Consider the following 19775-nt stretch of genomic DNA (forward strand, 5'->3'; position numbering starts at 1 on the left):
CAGCATTTTATAAATCACTTCTGGAACTGGACGCATAATTTGAGTTTGCAGTAGGATCTTGCTGTAAGGAAGCGTTTAGCCTCTACCGGTAACTAACTATCCAATAATGAATTCATGTCAAGTTATTATTTTACGTTTATTTTGATTTTAATTGGTAATCGCCTATTAAAATTAATTGTGTCAGGATATGTAATAATTATAGAATTGTATTACTTTAAAGGTATGTCTATCTGTTAGATAAAAAAACATAATATAACAATCTAAAAAATATTTATTGCAAACGTTCTAAAATAAACTTTATAATTATTTTTATTGTAATAAATAATTACCAATATATCACATTCTTCCTGTAAATCAGCTGACATACAAATAAAATAATTGTAATTAATTTTCAACTTAAAAATTGAATAAATCAGGATTTTAACACTTTAGTTTTACTCCTTCGTAAGTGGCTCTTAACCAAATTCCAACAGCATGCGCCTCTGCATTGGGGTATTTACAACCTGGCTTAATAGATTGTAAAGCAACGTCCTCTGCTTTAGAAACACCGAGATTGAAAACATCGATCGGATTACACTCCTTGTTTGAATGTGCTTTCATTGTATCTAAACATGCAGATATAGGATTGTAGACTGTGTACTGGTCGATATTAGCACCTCCATACCTAGAAATGCATACAGGGTTATTCACCTGATTCGACACGGAATACTATAGCCACATGACTAGAATTTTAGAAATTGTGAGTGATGGAATCATTGGAGGACTACGAAAGCTACAAATTAATATCATTTTCGTTGGTTCGTACACTTCGATCCGGTGGTGGAAGGATTGGCCGTTTAAAACAAGACGTTTCCAGGGGACGCCAACAATAGTACTTTTGTTTACTAATTTTGATACACTATTGCAATCGGGGAGGCTCCTTCCGTGTCCCCATGTTAATGCAAGAACTGAGTAATTCCAGACAGCAAAGATAGATAGACAAGATAGAGCAAATTGATATGACTCACAGTAGTAAGATCGCATGGAATTTCCTAAAAAAACTTGATGGCGACCCAATTGAAAGGAAACAAATCTGTAACATCAAACCTAACCAGATTGCCCACCAGCTGCTGAAGAATGGAAAGCTCGAAAAGAGAACTAGAATACCAAGATTAGAGAGAGATCGAGAAAGCGAGATTAACATCCTGGAGAATCCCTACAGTTTAAAAGAACTCAATTACGCTTTAAACAATATGAAAAACGGGAAGGCAGCAGGCGTAGATGATTTGTGTACCGAGCAGATTAAGAACTTCGGCCCAGCAACAAAAATGTGGGTTTTGAAATTGTTTCAAGAATGCACCGACAGCCACAAAATCCCGAAATCTTGGCGAAAATCTAAAGTTGTAGCTCTCCTGAAACCGGCTAAAGATCCAGAACTGGCCAGTAGCTATAGACCGATCTCCCTGCTGTGTCATTTGTACAAACTTTACGAGCGAATGATTCTCAGACGCATGTAGAAAATCGTAGAATCGAAACTTATTCCTCAGCAAGCGGGCTTTAGACCGGGAAAATCATGCACTGGGCAGGGGGTCTTAGCTCTTGTCAATTTAACCGCCGCATATGATACCATCATCCATAAGCACCTTCTAACTAAAATATATGCTACAATTAAGGATTATAACCTGGTAAAAGTGGTCGAGACAATGATGCAGAACCGACGCTTTTATGTCACTCTGAACAATAGTAAGAGCAGATGGAGAACTCAAAGGAATGAGCTGCCCCAAGGGAGCGTTCTAGCGCAAATGCTATTATTAAATTTTAACAGTAACATATATATTAATATATGTTACGGTTAAAGTCCGATGTCCAGTTAATGTCGACATTAACATGTTAATGTTTGGGTTAGGTTATGTTTTTGGTTGTTTTGTTGTGTGTTATTCTCGATATTAACCGGGTAATGTCGACATTAACCGGACATCGGACCTTAACCGTAACATATATACCAACGATCAACCTCTCCCTGCATACTCAAAACATTTTCTTTATGCTGACGACCTGGCAATAGCTGTACAAGATACCAGCTTTCACAGCGTCGAACAAAAACTGGAAGGTGCACTTAATACAATGGCTAGTTACTACGACCAGAACTCACTTAAACCCAACCCTTCCAAGACGCAGGTTTCCGCTTTCCACCTACGCAATAGAGACGCTGCAACAAAACTTAATATCTTCTGGAGAGGTAGCTAACTGGAGCATACAGAAAAGCCGAAGTATCTCGGAGTGATACTAGACAGGACCTAACATATAGGTATCACTGTCAGAAAACTCGCCAGAAAGTCAGCGCTAGAAATAACATTTTAAGAAGGCTAACTGGAAGCAAGTTGGCGCAAATCCATCTGTCTTAAAAACAACTGCACGGGCTTGATGTTTTTCCACGGGAGAATATGCGTGTCCTGTATGGAATAGGTCGAGCCAAGCCAAACAAGTTGATGTTGCTTTAAATGAAACGTGCCGAATAACAGGGTGTATGAAAGCAACAAGCTTATCTCAACTTTACAGCGCTTCCGGATTTGCAGCTCCTTCACAGCGCCGCAAAGCGGCTGAACACACTGAAAAGTTTAAACAGATGTTCGACGAGCACCATCCACTTTTTGGCGAGTTCCAAGGATCAAGCAAACTCCGATCTCGGAAAAACTTTTTAAAAACTGTTCAAGAAGATCCACCGCTTGATACTCTTAAAGAAGAACATTCTGCAGGCCAACATCTTGATTGGGTCACGTGGAAGTCCCTAAACCGCATCAGAACAGGAGTAGCGCCTGTTAAAACCAACAAAGCGAAATGGGGACTTGTTACGGACGAAGACACAAAATGTGAATGCGGCGAAATCCAAAATATGGAGCATCTGCTGTCATGCATAAGATGCCCTCATACATGTACCCTTGAAAATTTATGGAACGCCGATGAAAATGCTCTAGACGTCGCCCGGTACTGGGCTAAAGAATTTTAAATTATAATTGTACATTATGTACCTATATGGTCCGGATACGAAAAAGTAAAGTAAGTACAGAATGTCCCAAATAAATAAAAAATATCAAAGTTGTATTTTTTTAAATGGAATACTCTGTATATTATTACACTTTTAGTTTCTACGATTAAACTAAAGGGAAATAAGGTTTGCCGCACTTTAATCTTACCTTTTTTGAAATATTTACGATTTTGTGAAAATGCAGTAACACTTTTAATGCTTCGTTTCTCTAGGCGTATTTAAGCTTTTAAAACCAAATATTGTACTGCAGTTTTTCTATTTACTAAATTGGGTGTTGTAATAAAATAATTGATACTGCCTTATACAGAGTGTCTAAAAATGTATATGAAATAATTACTAGCTTTAAACGGCCATAACGTTACAAATATCATAACATACAGGGTGAGTTTTCTACGATGTTCTCTATCGGTATCTCGGAAACTACTGAAGATAGAGAGTCAATTAAATGGGGAAAGAATTGCACTTTTGTGGGGTCATAAATATGCGCCTTTCAGATTTTTGAAAAAGTTCATTACAGCTTACCTACTAGATATTTCGAAAAAATCAAATTTCAGGTATTTTAAAAATTAACCCTAATTCCATTATAATCTATGTTAGACAAAAAGTTTTCAGATAAAAGTTGTAGATAATCACATCCCTAATGAGATTGTGTTCTCCGTTTTTCTCTAAAGCCTATCATTTTTGACATATCACACAAACATATGTTTTTTTTTAAATGGAAACCCTAGTTGGCCATAACTTCATAAAAGCGCCATTTTTAAGCTTTTCAGCGATATAAGCTATCAGTTCTTTACAATTTCCATTACATCAAACTAAAACTTAAAAATTATCATCACTATATACATACAGTACGTCTGTCCGTTCTGTAGCTACGAGGTATCCGTGAGAGGGGAAACGATATTCTCTCCATGTTTTTCGTAAAAAATTAGACGACGCGTCCCATCAATAAAAATTCGACAAATTTGCAAGTCGCCAATAAAATGAGTGGGCGGAGCGATTTTGCGGTGACGTACTCGTCAAGTCGACGTATCAAATATATTGTTGTTTATTTGTTTTTTGTCCGCATTCCTTTCATAGACACAGATCCAGCAGACGTACAGTACACTTTAAATTATTTTAGAAAATGTTCAAAAAATCCGCCATTGTTTTGAGTACATAAATGCATCTTTTTAAAACTGTGTAATATACTGCCTACGAAGCATAAAAAGTGTTACTGCATTTTCACAAAATGTAAATATTTCAAAAAAGGTAAGATTAAAGTGCAGCAAACCTTATTTCCCTTTATTTTAATCGTAGAAACTAAAAGTGTAATAATATAGTACCTATCGATTCGACTTTATTAAACTTCTCTCGTACCGCTTCTTCGAGTGCCTCTCCTAATTCATAAGTTCTTTTGTAAACCGTGTTTTAACCTTACCGCATAAAAAATCGAAAATGGATAGGTCAGATGATCGAGGAGGCCTATGCAATTGGTCCACCCACCGCTTCCTATCCCTGAGTTTGCATAATTATGATAAATAATTTTTAACATTTCTTTCATTATGGGGGGAGTGTCATAATGAAAGTCATGTTGGAACCACTCTATTGATGTGTGAGTCTCTAAATTTAACTTTTCTAACAATACATGTCTTGAAAACCGTTCCCTAAAAAGCGTAAGTAACGTTCACCGGTCAACGTATCCTCAAAAATGTATGACCAAGAAAAATGTAACTAATAATCCTACATGCTTTTCTTCATTTGAAAAATTCATATTTACAATTTTTGTTTATTGTAATTTAAAAAGTTTGGATTTGACAGTTTGACATTTCTGATAACAACGACTATGAAACTTGTTTCCATGGCTAACTAAGTGAAATTGTTTAAAAATTATAAGAATTGGCTATAACTCATAATTTTTCGAGAAAAACATATTATAGCTTATATCGCTGAAAAGCTTGAAAAATGGCGCATTTCATGAAGTCATGGCCAACTATGGTTTCCATTTAAAAAAACATATATATTTGTGTCATATGTCAAAAATGATAGGCTTTAGAAAAAAAAAACACAAACTCATTAGGGATGTGATTATCTACAACTTTTATCTGAAACCTGTTTGTCTAAAATAGATTATAATGGAATTAGTGTAAATTTTTAAAATCGCCAAAATTTGGTTTTTCAAAATATCTAGTAAGCCATGAACTTTTTCAAAAATTTGAAAGGCGCATATTTATGACCCCACAAAACTGCAATTCTTTCCCCATTTAACCGACTATCTATCTCCAATAGTTTCCGAGATACCCATAGAGAACATCATACGAAACTCACCCTGTATATGGGTATATTGATTGATATTGAGGTCTAAATTATAAGAAAATGCATTTTCTATGAAAACTTGAAGAGATAGGTAAATAATGGTATAATACAATTTGATAGCCAATTAAATTGTGCATCTGATTCTCGGAAAATATAAAGGGTGTTCCATTAAAGTTAAACAAGTTATTGCCGTCTAAAGCTAGTAATTATTTAAAATACATTTTTAGACACCCTGTATAAGATATTATTTTTATTATTGCAACACAAAATTTAGTAAATAGAAAAACTTCAGTATAATATTTGATTTTAAAAACTTGGTAGAGAAATGCTCGTAGAGAAATGAAGAATTAAAATTGTTACTGTATTTTCACAATATCGTAAATATTTAAAAACGATAGGATTAAAGAAAAAAGGTAAAATTTACTATAAGTGCTACATATTTTAATGCTAAAAAATGTCGATAAATTCATCAGGGACGTGCATATGGTTTATCACTGGTATATTTTTCAAAAAGAAAACATGTGCACCACAGACTTGTTTTCTTTTGATATCAAAATTATGTAGGCCGTTAAATGCCAATTAAAAGTTATATCTTGATATTTTCTCGAATTCAGCGTCCTTGATGAGATAAATGCAATTTTATTAATCATAATTATTAAAATTAAAATAAAAATAAAATTAATAAATTATATCTTTTAACTAATTTATTATTAAATATTATTACTATTAATTAGTATACTATTAGCCCAACCTACATCAATTTCAAATAAAAAAATAATGGTATTTAAAATAATTACAAAAAACCTAATTTTAAAAAGTTCTAACATCCTGTAACTCTAAAACTATGCATTTCCATACCCATGTTTATAGGAACTTTTTTCCATATTTTTTGATGAGGAGTCAATGAGTACTTATTTAAAACTTTGGCAAGTTAAGGATATTATTTTTTTAAAGGCTGTTATTAGACTTGGATCAAGGCAAATTAATAAAATTGCGTTTATCTTATCAATGAGGCCGAAATCGACAAAATATCAAGAGACAACTTCTAATCGGTATTAAACTGCTTACACTATTTCGCTAACAAGAGAGAAAAATGTCAGTGGCGTACATGCTTTTTTTAGAAAAACATTCCAGTGATAACCCATATGCACGTCCCTGGTGAATATGTCGACACTTTTTCAGCTTTAAAATATGTCGCATTTATAGTAACTTTTACCCTCAAAATTTCCTTCGAAACGCTAAATGTACATAAAAGAAAATTAAAATAAATCGAAAAAATATTAAGACTTTAACACCCTGTAGCTAAGAAACAAAGCCGAATCGGACCTACGTTAATATGAAAAATAAATCCTATTTTTACGTGGGGAATCTCCCAACGAGAGATGGCACATGTTTTTGAAACACCCTGTACTTTTAACTTTGAATTTTTTTATTTATTTGGGACATTTTGTACCTTTTGGAAATAATTGTAAATTGTAGATTTGGTAGTTCTCCAACGATCCCATCACTCACCATTTCTAAAAATCTAATCATGTGGCTACAATACTCCGTGGCGAATGAGTATGTATAATTTGAATTCAAAATTTTACTAAAAATTTACAATATTCTTACTTTTTGAGAGCATTACAGGCATTTTCCATCGCTTCAATCCACATATTAAATGAGATTTCGTCATCTTCCCTATAGTCGCCAAACTTATTTGCAACAGCTTCAAATAAAATACTATACACACATCCTATATCTCCACCTACAGTGTGGTCCAAAATCTTACTTAAGCTTAAGAAAAATGTAAACGGGTAACTTAAGTTAAGTTTATGGTTGCATGACCTTTTATTCAGCACTTCAGCTATCGAGCGCATTTTACTACCTGTATCACCATTTCCTTAAATATTTTTTCCGTTGACTCAATAGTGCTCACGGCAATAGTATATTTTTACCTATTTCAGAATCTATTTTATTAAGCATTTTTTCGCATGATATTAAAGCATCGCATGCAAACTGAAGGCATAGTTGAATCACATTGGATAATCTATCTCTTAGTTTCGGTCCTTTGATTGGTGGAGATAATCGGCACTTTCTTCGAAGACAGCTTTGAATTACACTTTCTTTTAAAATGGGAGCATCTTGATAAACCGGAAACCAACCTACAAAAAATATTCATTTGAAGTGTACAGGGTGTCTCATTTTGGCTGAAATCATACGGTATCTGCGTTATTAGTGAAGATAAAAGGGTGCGGTTTGCACAAACCTGTCCCCCTTTTTGTCAAATGGAAGATGCCGTAAACAAAATTTTCATAGCTTTCTTCGTTTCTCTGTTATTGTTCAATATATCGAGAAGATGAAAACTGTTTATAGTAGAACTTTTTACGTAGAATACAGTGGCGTGCTCTGTTATTCTATGAAAAGAATATTTTTAAAGATATGAACTAAAGTTTTGTTTTCTTAAATGGAATACCCTGTATATTTATAAATTATATGATCTGGCTTGTCATAAGCTTCTCAAAAATATATATATCACTCTATATTTATTTTCATTATTTACTGCAATATTTAAAATTTTAATAAAAGATAATTTTATTAGTAGGCCATGATCTATACTAATATATAAAATCCTTAAGTGACTGACATACTGATTAATCACGATTCTGCTCAAACCACTCAACGTAAGAAGCTCAATTTTGGCATACAGGTTGATTCTAGGGTGTAGAGGTTCGATAAGAAGGGATTTTTCGAAATTCCAGTTCCAAGAGGGTGAAACCACCCCTTAAATATTACAATATTTTTTATTTAAAAAACAGTCAAGTTTCCGAAAAAACGCTTAAACGCGTATATTTTATTTTGTTTTTTTTACATATTTTAAGATTTTTTAAAAATGTATACAGGGTGTTTCGAAAAATCTGGTCATTGATTAATCACGATCCTGCTTAAAGCGCTTGACGTAAAAAGCTGATTTTTGGAAAACAGACTGACTTTAGGGTGTAGAGATATGTTCGATAAGAAGGGATTTTTCGAAACTCGAATTCTAGGGGGGTGAAACTATTCCTCAAATATTAAAATATTTTTTATTTAAAAACCGGTGAGTTTTTCGGAAAAAACTCTTAAACACGTATATTTTATTTTGTTGTTTTACATATTTTAAGATTTTTTATAAATTTATACAGGGTGTTTCATAAAATATGACCATTGAGTAATCACGATTTTGCTTAAACTGCTTGACGTTTAAAGCTGATTTTTGGCAAACGGATTGACTGTGGGGTGTAGAGGTTCGATAAGGAGGGGTTTCTCGAATCTCAAATTCCAAGAAGGTGAAAACGCCCCTCAAATATTACAATATTTGTTATTTAAAAAACGGTTAGTCTTTCGGGAAAACGCTTGGACAAGCATAATTTATATGGGTTTTTTACATATTTTGAATTTTTTTAAAAAATCAAACAGGGTGTTCCAAAAAGTTGGGTAATTTCTTAACCACGATTCTGCTTAAACTGCTTAACGTAAAAAGCTTATTTTTGGCAAACGGATTTTTCGAAAGTCAAATTCCAACGAGATGAAACTACCCCTCAATTACCAAATTATATAATAATATCGCCATATTGTTTTTTCTCATGCTGACATAAATGTGAGAAAATTTTATCCAGTTTGTATGTTAATGGAAATTCTTGCTTTGCTTTATCATCACCATTACAAATGATTAATTCGACGCGAATGAAGTCGCTGGTACACGCTAGTTGATAATAAAAGAAACTAAAAAATTATTAAAAGTATACTTCTATCTGTCTCTTGTTTTATTTTAGAAGCCACTAATAAATTACTTACATATCAGGGAAACTTAACTCTCTACCGCTATTTGTAGATCTTCGAAGCTATCGTACCGGAACTTTTAAATATTTCTTTAGCTAATTTACGTAGAATATACTTTCAGCAAGATGGGGCTCTCCGTCACAACTTTAAAAATATTAGAATTCTGTTAAATAACTATTTCCAAAATCAATGAATTGGAACCATACGATGCCCTTCCTGATTCCCGGATTTGTCCGTTCTCGAGTATTTCGGGATTTTTGAAATATGAAATATAACGTGGGAACTACAACAATCTTTTAGATATTTCCAAACCCTATCCCGTTATCCCGTTACAAAAAAAATAAAAATATATTCAGAGGTTCAGTGTTTAGTGGTAACAGTTCAAAAGTAAAATATTTCAATCCCAAATAAAATTTAATACGTGTATGACTATTTTCGCAAATGCCATTTTGATTTTTTTTTGTTATGTATCACGGCCTACTAATAAGAAAATTGTATATTTTAAATATTGCAGTAAATAGTGAAAATAAATATAGAATGATATATATTTTTGAGAAGCTCATATCAAGACGGATCATATGATTTATAAATATACAGGGTGTTCCATTTAAAAAACATAACTTTAGTTTATATTTTCAAAAATATTTTTTTTGTAGAAAAACAAACTACGCCACTGTATTCTACGTAAAAAGTCCTATTATAAGAACCAGTTTTCACCTTCTCGATATCATCTACAATATAACGGAGATACGGGAGCTGTCCCAAATTGAAAAAAATTTCAAAAAGACCCTGTAGCTCAGAAACGAAGAGGGCTATAAAAACAGCATCTTCCGTTTGTCAAAAAAGTGAGACGAAAAATGAGACAAAAAGTTTGTGCAAACCGCATCCTTCTATCTTTACTAATAACGGAGATACCCTATGATTTCAACCAAAATGGGACACCTTGTACAGGGTGGGTCAAATTCGACGCTTTTAAATGGAAACACCTTTTTCTATAGGAGATAGACGAAAACTAATATTGGCGTCTGGAGCTCAATTTTCATCAAAAACATGATGGTGAAAACCGCAAATCAATATCTGTTACCGTTTCGGAGTTACGGGGTGTTTTTCAAAAATGTGCATTTTTAACAAATCGCTGTAACTTTTTTGCTATGGAAAATTTTGTATTTCTATGAAAACATTTCTAAAGCACCTTTTTACGTAGAATTTAATTTATATGTTTAAGAATATTTTTTTTAAATTAATAATTTAAGTGTTATCAACAGAAAAAATGATTTTTTATTTGGGACACCCTCTATATTTTCAATTAACTGAAAAGAATTTAAAATTACCTTTCCAAAAATATAACACACTTGATATTTTGTTATCCTTCGAAATACAGAATTTTTAAAAGTTCGCCATTTTAATTAGTAGGCTTTGGACCCCTTATTGATGATATGCCCTTAATGGAACTCGAAAACATATTTTTCAATGCAAAACGACATACCGCCTCTGATCGCTGAAGTTATCAGCAAATTTTTGCAGCCAATTTCAAAAATAATTAGATAGCTAACCAAGATCCCAGCCGTTGGCCGTCGAGGCCGCCTGACTTAGTGCCCATGGATCTAATCCTATGGATATATTTGCGTATAATTTCGTATAATCTAGACAAGAATTAAAATACTTAGCAGTTATGAAAGGGTATCTTTTACCCCCACTGAGTTAACGAATTCCGCGAGAAATGTTCAAAAACTACCCCGTCTGTCCATAACAGAAGCCGGTCGATATGTCGAACATTTCTCGAACTCAAACACGGCAAAATCTCATGTCTTGGTTTGCTACTTATTTTTATTGTTATTAGATATAGTTTAAATGTGTTGATGTTGGTTAAATATATTTTAAATTGTTATAAAATTCTGCATCTCTCATAGCACATATTATTTTCGTTTTAATTGATGCTCACAGCTAGAATTTTTTTGCATTACAGCCGGTGCCGCTCAAAGCCTACTTATTTAAAGCGGGCGAATTTTTATATACTCTATATCTCGAAGAGGAATCGAGCAAAATATCAAGTGTGTTATATTTTTGGAAAGGTAATTTTAAATTATTTTCAATAAATTAAAAATATACAGGGTGCCCCATATAAAAAATCAAATTTTCTGTTGATAATTCTTAAATTATTAATTTTAAGAAAATTATACTTAAACCATTAAATTCTACGTAAAAAGGTGCTTTGAAAATGTTTTCATAAAAAAAAAAAAATTTTCCATAGCAAAAAAGTTACAGCGATTTGTTAAAAATGCATATTTTTGAAAAACCGTAACTCCGAAACGGTAACAGATATCGATAGCGGTTTTCACCATCATGTTTTTGACAAAAATTGAGCTCCAGACACCGATATTAGTTTTTGTCTATCTCCTATAGAAAAGGGTGTTTCCATTTAAAAGCGTCGAATTTGACCCACCCTGTACATTATTTTTGAAAGTTCTTATAATGTGTAAGCGGCTTATTATATGTATTATATCTCTGGTTGTGATTATAGAATACACACCAAATTTTAGTGGGTTATAACTTGGGGTATATCAGAAACATTTTTGTATTATTAAAATCAATCTTAAAATTTGCATTTTTTTATTTTTTTTATATCATTTTCGTCGCAGTTTGTCACACAGAAATTTAAAAATATTGTCAAAAAATCAATTGCTGCGCGCTGTGAAAATACAACGTTTTATTAACTTTTTATTTAAGGTCTTTTAATTTCAACAATGTCTTCTGACCAATTTCAATTTTCAGTTTCAGAAATTTTGTAAAGTGTGTCAATGATTTTAATTGTAAACTAAAAATTACCTGGCACACTACACGAGGCATCTAAGTATGTCACAAGGTCTTCATCGAAATTCTTCAACAAAGAAATATTTAGTTCAACATTATCATTAATACGAAAATATCGCCCAATATACAATCTGACAACCTGTAAATTTTTAGCTTCAAAAAAGGCGGCTACTATTCCCATGATTACAAACTCTTCTTGCCTTTTGAATGCTCCCAGGTTATTAATTAATAATATGCAGATGTCCCCAGGACTAAGCACGAATTTATTATTTTTGATCAAATTGCTAAGTAATTCTGTCAATACCTCCTGTAAATTTTCTTTAGTCATACCAGATGTAGGTAAAAAATTGTTTCCGTGTATATCTGAAGAAGATTTTTGACAGTAACTAATTTTCTTCGGAAATAAATCCTGTCGCATGGTACTGCTGTCGCTGACGAGGAATTGCACAGCTCTAGTACAGTATTCGAATATATAGGATAAGGATTTATTACACTGTGAAAGGGCACCGGCAATTTTATAGATCAAAACCATCCCGCTTTGATTTGAGCTCTTCTGTTGTTCCCTACTTAATGCGTTTTTGCCACAGTCTTCCGATACACTTAAAAACTTGACATGAAGGTCATCGTTAATAGCCCGCTCGACGGCTAATCCGAAACTTAAGGAATCTTTTGAATGTGCCGATATAATTACTAAAATTCCATTAATATGGTTCAAACTTAGCTCTCTTATTGTTTTTAGAATTACATTTGGCGTCGGGGACTCACTATTTGGACCTGTAAATAAAAATTACGCTGTAACTTAAGGGTAATCCTTCTAAATAACAATAATACAGGGCGAGTCTTAAATAAGGGCAAATATTTTCAGGGCTGGTAAATCTCGATAAATGAAATATATTTTCTTTTTACCGTTTTTCAAATAAGTCCAAAATAATCGAATTATTTTACTTTGAAAAGGGTATAGCCGGATTAATATAGGAAATCTGCCCCCGCGGCTTTTTTGACTTGCACTCAGGGGATCGATTTGGTGTTCAATCTAAATAATTCACCTAAATTTTTTGCTCTTTATCTCAAACGGTTTTCGAGATTTTCAAAAAAAACTGTTTTTTCAATTCATATTGCTACGCAATGATTACGTAAAGACTGGGTTTTTCAAAAATTCGCGTCAAGCTGATACAAGCTGACGCATTATAACGCATCTACTGGGATTTTCTGTAACCAGCAATCGTATTCCTCTAAAGTTTCGCTTATTTAGGTAACCTAACAATAAACTAGATTTTATTGTTGATGTCATTTTATGTATTAAATTGCAACTATCAATGACTAAAGAATCCAAGGACAAATAACACCCGAGAGCAAATTGTGACGATGTCATCAAACAGTGCCGTGGCACATATTTTTCTTAACCTAGCTGTTTGAAGAGATATTTATATTTTTTGATAAATGTTTTGACTATGCCTATGGTGTATACGATGGTATCATACTAATTAATGACGAAAAAAACGTATTAAAATGTTAACAAAAGGTATAAAACTAGTACCGATGTATAGTACACATCAAGTACGTATAATATCAGAAAAATAATTATCGAATTCAATAAGAAAACGCTAAAAAGGTGGAGTGGACTGTTTATTTACCTATGAAACGTAACTCCCGGCTCTTTCTTATAGCTGCTGCTTTGTCACTTGAAAGCTGAACAACTAATCACCATTGTAATAAAGTTAATAAAAAGTTCACTACATACAAACTATTAAAAATCGCTAAAATTGTCGCTGGTGACCAGATGATGAATCATTGTTTGTCATCAAAAGAATGGTGTCTAAGGACACAAATTCTGATGCAGCCCGTATATGGGCGTTACATGTCCTTATATTCTTTAGTCATTGCAACTAACCCATTAATAATTTCAAAAAAGACGCGGGGGCAGATTTCCTATATTAATCCGGCTATCCCTTTCCAAAAAAAAATATTTTTTTGCTTAAATTTTGAAAATCACTGGATATTTTCTGGATTTCCTTTCTTGTAAATTTAAACTACTACTAAAGAATATCTTAATACCCTAGAAGTCTCGTCTCGCATCAAAATCCGACCTGTCGATGGGGCCTCGCTTTGGCGAGCGAGGCCCCAACTTCGTGGAGCCTTGCTATTTTGCTCGGAATTGAACGAATAGACGCGCGGCGTTGCCTTGTTTTGTGTGTACTTTCTTGAATAGTTTTAAATTTCATCTATTGCTATAATCAGTCTTTCCGCTCTCCGCTCTCCGCACTTCGCAGTTTTTATACATATAATATCTATATAATTCCCGTGTTACAGTTTTAGTTTTTAGTTACCGTACTCCTCCGAAACAGCTTGAACGATTTTGATGAAATTTTATATGTATATTCAGTAGGTCTGAGAATAGGTTGTTATCTATTATTTATTGTTATATTTTATACCCTCAGTGATAAGGGTAGCTGGGACCCACCCTCATTTTTTTATTTTTTGAAAAGAAAAAAATGTTTTTATTTTTACATTATTTGGCATTAAAAAATACAAAGAACCCTAAATTTTCACCGTTCTACCACCTTCCCCTATTTTTTAATAGGGGTTGTTTTTTTTTAATTTTTTGTTACCATCTCCGAAACGGCTTGACCGATTTTGATAAAATTTTATATGTATATTCAGTACGTCTAAGAATAGCTTGTTCTATTTTTTATACCCTTAACTGATAAGGGTAGCCGAGAGGGTAACCCACCCTCATTTTTTTTTTATTTTTTGAAAAAAAAAAAAATTTTTATTTTTTTTATTTGGCATTAAAAATACAAAAAACACTAAATTTTTACCGTTCTACCATCATCCCCTATTTTTTAATAGCGGTTGTTTTTTTATTCTTTTGTTACCATCTCCGAAACGGCTTGGCCGATTTTGATGGAATTTTGTATGTATATTGAGTAGCTCTGAAAATAGGTTGTTATTTATTCTTATACCCTTAAGTGATAAGGGTAGCCCACCCCCTTTTTTTATTTTTAAAAAGAAAAAAAAAATAATCTTTTATTTGGCATACAGGTTATTAATAAGGGACCTCTGTACAAAATTGCATACTCCTATAGTCCTAGAACGGATTTTACATAAAAATTATACAAATTTTTACCCCCCTAAAGGAATGAATTTCAAAAATCACTCTAATTAATAAATTACGCTGCATAAGGAACTTCTGTGCAAATTTTCATATTCCTTCAACAGAATTATTGTTTCAGAACGTTCACCCCTTATTTTACACCCTTAGAGGGCGAATTTCCAAAAAGTCCTACTTAGTGCTAAATAACGTTGCATAAGGAACGTATGTGCAGAATTTCATACTTTTAAAACCGATTGTAACAAATTTTTGTACAAATTTTCATCCCATATTTCTAGGGGATAAATGTCAAAAATTAGCTTCTAGGTACTCACTTTCGTCACTTAAGGAAACTCTGTACAAAATTTCATACTTCTAGAACTACATTTTTTGTACACAATTTCACCCCCAGTTTCACAACCCTTAGGATATAAATTTCCAAAAATCGCTTATCAATGTTCAAATGCGCTACTTCTGTTCAAAAGTTCATACTCCTAATACAGATTTTGTTTTTTGTATAATTACACCCCTTTATCTAATTACACCCCCTTATGGATCGAATTTTAAAAAATTACTTAGTAGTGCTCATCTTAGAGAACGAATTTTTATTCTCCGTATTTTCTCCAGTTTCCTAAAACTAGTTAATTTTTTATTGGAATAGAAGTAATTTATATTAGCAGATACAAAAAAATTGTAATTTTAGAGTTGCGATTTTTTAAAATTTTTAACCCCCTCCCGTACCCCCTTACCAACCCCCCACACCCACCAAAAACTAATGGCCAGATTCTCGGGTGCCACAGTATTTTTGTGCCAAATTTGGTTAAAATCGGTTTAGCGGTTTTTGAGTTATCGTGTTACAGACGGACAGACAGACACCATGAAAATATTTTGTATTTAGGTCATTTATGACCCAAATAACTCATTTTGAGTGAAATTAAAAAAACTTTTTTTTGCCGATCTTAATAGATCTTAATAGCCTACCATACCTATTGGTATGGTCGGCTAAAAATTAAAAATCTAAAATTTTATTTTGATAGCTACGTTTTTATAGCCTTCCTTAGGATGCCTCATGTACTAAGGAATACGAAATATATAATCAATACATATTTCTTTAAATTTCGAGAAATAAAATATATTTTGGCAACACCGTACGAAATATCGCCGCGCGTAGTCCTCAAAATTTAAAATATTAACATTTTCAGGCTTCGATTATCTTCAAAAGCGCCACCGTGTGACAAATCGCTAAAGCTTCCACACGAGCGTTCTTAAAACTATAATATTCTTTGCTACTACCTATGTTGCTATATTACCAACAAATTATGTTTTTTTAACTAAAAAATATTCAAGTTTTTTTGAAACAATTTCAAATTATTTTTCGCGAAAAAAAACTCATATTCGTGTTTCTGAGGTCGAAATATATCTACTACCCCTAAAAATATTTGCACTTATTTAAGACTCACTCTGTATAAATGAGGTGTATTGTATTCTAAATGATCCAAGAAAATAGGCCTTCAAATACGAAGTTTTGGTAAAAACTTGAATTTTTGATGAGTTACTTTGAAAGATCTAAAAACGAATTGTGAATTTTTTTTTTCAAATTCATATTATGTCACCCCTGAGAAGGGGTAAAATAAATAAACAGAATTATTTTTTCGAAATTTCGGAGAAACCGAATTTTACATAGAAATTATTTCTATACTTTTTTTGCTCAGACCAAAATTAACCGAAATATGGTGGCTAGATGGTAAGGGATGATAGAAATTTAAGTTGCTGAAAAATTCATATACATAGGTATTTAACATTTTTATTCAATTTGCTTGGAAAATTATAAATTTCAAATAAGATTTTTTTAAATTCACCCCGAAAAGGGGTGAAAAATATAAAGTTTTTTTCAAATTTCGGAGAAACCGTAAGGCAGTGGTTTCCAACCTGTGGGGCGCGAGACGGTTACAAGGGGGACATGCAGCTGTTTCCCAAATATCATTTTCGAATGCAAACCAAAAATTTACCAGTATTTTTGTAAGATTTGTTTTTATTACATTTAAAATGATTATTTCTTATAATAAATAATTATTTTTATCCACGACTAGTCTATAATTTGATTATTATACATGAGTTTATGAAATGATAATAATATTCATTATTCACTAGTGAATAATGGTTTCAATTATTCACCGCTTCCACGGATATCTCGACCCAAACACCAAACAAGAGCTGTGCTCGATCCAAACCAGCTTGGAATGCGATTGTACGCAGTTTTAATTAGTTAAAGCTAAATTAGTTAGCTCCCTAGTTAAAGAAAATTTCAATGTTTTCTTTCTATCTTACTTACTCGTTATACTCGTTCAATATTTTTTTAAACATTAAAAATAAAACCTGGATAAAGTGTAAGTATTCTACGCTCATATAATTATTTATTATAGTTATTCACCTAGCCACCATTATATGCTCATTGAATAATATACTATTTTATGTATTTTTTTACATAATAATGTATACTATTTTGTAGCCCATTAAATAAATTATAATATCAGTTGAGTATTTATGAAATTAGATTGTTAGAAAAATTAAGGGGGCACAACAAAGAGGTTGGAAACCACTGCTGTAAGGAAAAAATTGCAATAAAAGCTGTCCCCTAGCTTCTAGCCACACTATCTCGGTTAATTTTGATTTGAGCAATAAAAATATAGAGACCATTTTTATGTAAAATCAGACGCTCTTCAACTTTTTTTAGTTACTGTTTATCCGAAATTTGGAAAAAATAATTTTATTCATTTATTTCACCCCTTTTCGGGGTTGAATTTAAAAAAATATTTTTTTTTAGCGCACGAGCTTTTACCAACAAACGCTCATTGTTTTAATCGGGCGTGAATCAAATCCGAACAAAGTATAGGAGATATTTTTTACCAAGTTAATGCGTAATATAGTTTCCATTGCAATAATCAGTGCATTTGGTTTAATAGTTTTTAAGGTCTATAGGTATACAACAAGGTGTTAGTTTACGTGAGGAGAATCCTCACGTAAAACTATGTTTTTTCTAATTTTCTCTAAAGTGGTATGGACATTTGGAAAAGTTTAAACGGGATTAACCATTTTAGAACAAGCAAATTTTTTTATGAAGAATGCATTTTTCTCAAAATCTCAATAATAAAAAAGTTTTCCCTCTTGTAAAGACAATCCGGTGACATACTGTAGATTATACTATATTTTTGAAAAGCTCATAACAAGACAAATAAAATAAAAAAAAATAAACAATGAAAGAAATGTAATAATCAAATACATAAACACTAACTTAAAAAATATATTTCATTAACAAACTAAATAATTACTTATTTTAATTTTTAAATTGTTTCTAATATATTTTTTGCATTTGGTATACTGTAGTATACTTCATCTTAAGGACAAACAGTTTTTAATCATTTGGCGGTATGGTTCCTTTATCAATATCTTGGCCCATTACAAATCACTGTATTTACAATGCATTCTTTCTCTTGTCTCGATATTTCTGAGTTTGGTTTTCGTAACCCACTTCTTAGAGTTATTCCAGATTTAAACACAGTTTTAATCTTATATTGTGTTATTACTTTAATACCTGCTTCTCGATGGAATAATGAATATATATTTTTTAGATATCATTGATTTCACAATAGTCTGTCCAATGAATCAGGGGAGTTCTGATGAGAGAAAATGCAAATTAACTATGTATTAAAACGATAGACGAAACTGTCACTGTCATGGACCCTCTTGTTGGACAGACTATAGTTTCTTTTTACACAAGTCTTAACACTGATGCCCAATACAGATTTTGAATTTAAAAGCACTTCTGCTTGTTCAAATAGATCAATTAATTGAGGACGATTTTCTGTTTTTAAATGCCCAAATATTCAGCAATGCATTATGTGCTGATGAGCAATTCTTAAAGAATATATTAAAAACAATAAATTGTGGAATTCTTCATTGACACCTGAATGTCTTCTAGGAGGTAATGAATTTTACTTTACCAGGTTTAAATAATTTAAGAACTATTTCATATAAAAATACGTTATATACATTAACTGAAGTTTATATATTGTACCTTGTACTGTGGCTGTAAGCATTCCTTTTCCAACATAATCAATATAGGATGTCTTTCCTCCAGAAATTATCTTTACTTGACCAGTTGTTTTGTGATCTTTTGTTACTAATACGTCCCCAAAGTTATATACTGATACATTTTGATTAAATACTGAATAAGCACATAAATACGACGAAGGAATGTCTGAGGCAGTTGAGAAAACTTCCATCACAAATAATTTTAAACAGACCAGAGCATAGCCTGTCTAGCGAAAGCACGACTATGACATTTATCTGTCATTTTATTTAAAATTAATACTGTTTAACAATACATTATTTTTGGACGTTGTAAAGATGATGCTTTACAGACACAAAACAGACACCATCGCTGTAGGCTGAACGGCTGAACAGCTGACAGCACAGCTGATTTCCTGATTTGACATTATAGCTGACAGATGCCCGTGGACGTACGTCAATGGCTGACCCACTGCTCTCTCTAAGGGTGCAGCCACACTATCCTAAAAACGGCGTATCGGCGTAACGGCGTAACGACCTTGAATCGATTTCCAGTAATTCTATTGGCTGAAACATTCATCTGTCAGAAATTTTATCTGTCAAATTCATCTGTCAAAAATTTCAGCCAATAGAATTACTGGAAATCTATTCAAGGTCATTACGCCGTTACGCCGATACGCCGTTTTTAGG

At 32.4% G+C, this 19775-nt stretch overlaps 1 protein-coding gene across 1 annotated transcript; it reads right to left on the bottom strand.

The window, feature by feature from the left end:
• Window positions 1-263: 263 nt before the first annotated feature.
• LOC115885751 (PTS-dependent dihydroxyacetone kinase, dihydroxyacetone-binding subunit DhaK-like) lies at window positions 264-19508 on the bottom strand. Its single transcript, XM_030904759.1, has 5 exons — window positions 19093-19508; window positions 11942-12700; window positions 7255-7461; window positions 6929-7199; window positions 264-664 (listed from the first exon to the last, which is right to left on the bottom strand). Exons 1-5 carry the CDS (start codon window positions 19298-19300, stop codon window positions 421-423), a joined length of 1689 nt encoding a protein of 562 aa, XP_030760619.1. The 5' UTR covers window positions 19301-19508; the 3' UTR covers window positions 264-420.
• Between the last annotated feature and the right edge of the window lie 267 nt (window positions 19509-19775).

This window comes from Sitophilus oryzae, unplaced genomic scaffold (assembly GCF_002938485.1).
Source record: "Sitophilus oryzae breed Bouriz unplaced genomic scaffold, Soryzae_2.0 scaffold_41_pilon_pilon, whole genome shotgun sequence".
Classification (NCBI taxonomy): domain Eukaryota; kingdom Metazoa; phylum Arthropoda; class Insecta; order Coleoptera; family Curculionidae; genus Sitophilus; species Sitophilus oryzae.

Excerpts from the sequence above, each read along its gene's own strand:
- LOC115885751 (XM_030904759.1), bottom strand. The coding sequence starts at position 19,300 with ATGGAAGTTTTCTCAACTGCCTCAGACATTCCTTCGTCGTATTTATGT. Across the intron at positions 7,462-11,941 it reads TGCCTCGTGTAGTGTGCCAG|GTTGGTTTCCGGTTTATCAA; the intron begins GTAATTTTTAGT and ends TATTTTTTGTAG. Across the intron at positions 7,200-7,254 it reads TAAAATAGATTCTGAAATAG|GAAATGGTGATACAGGTAGT; the intron begins GTAAAAATATAC and ends AAAATATTTAAG.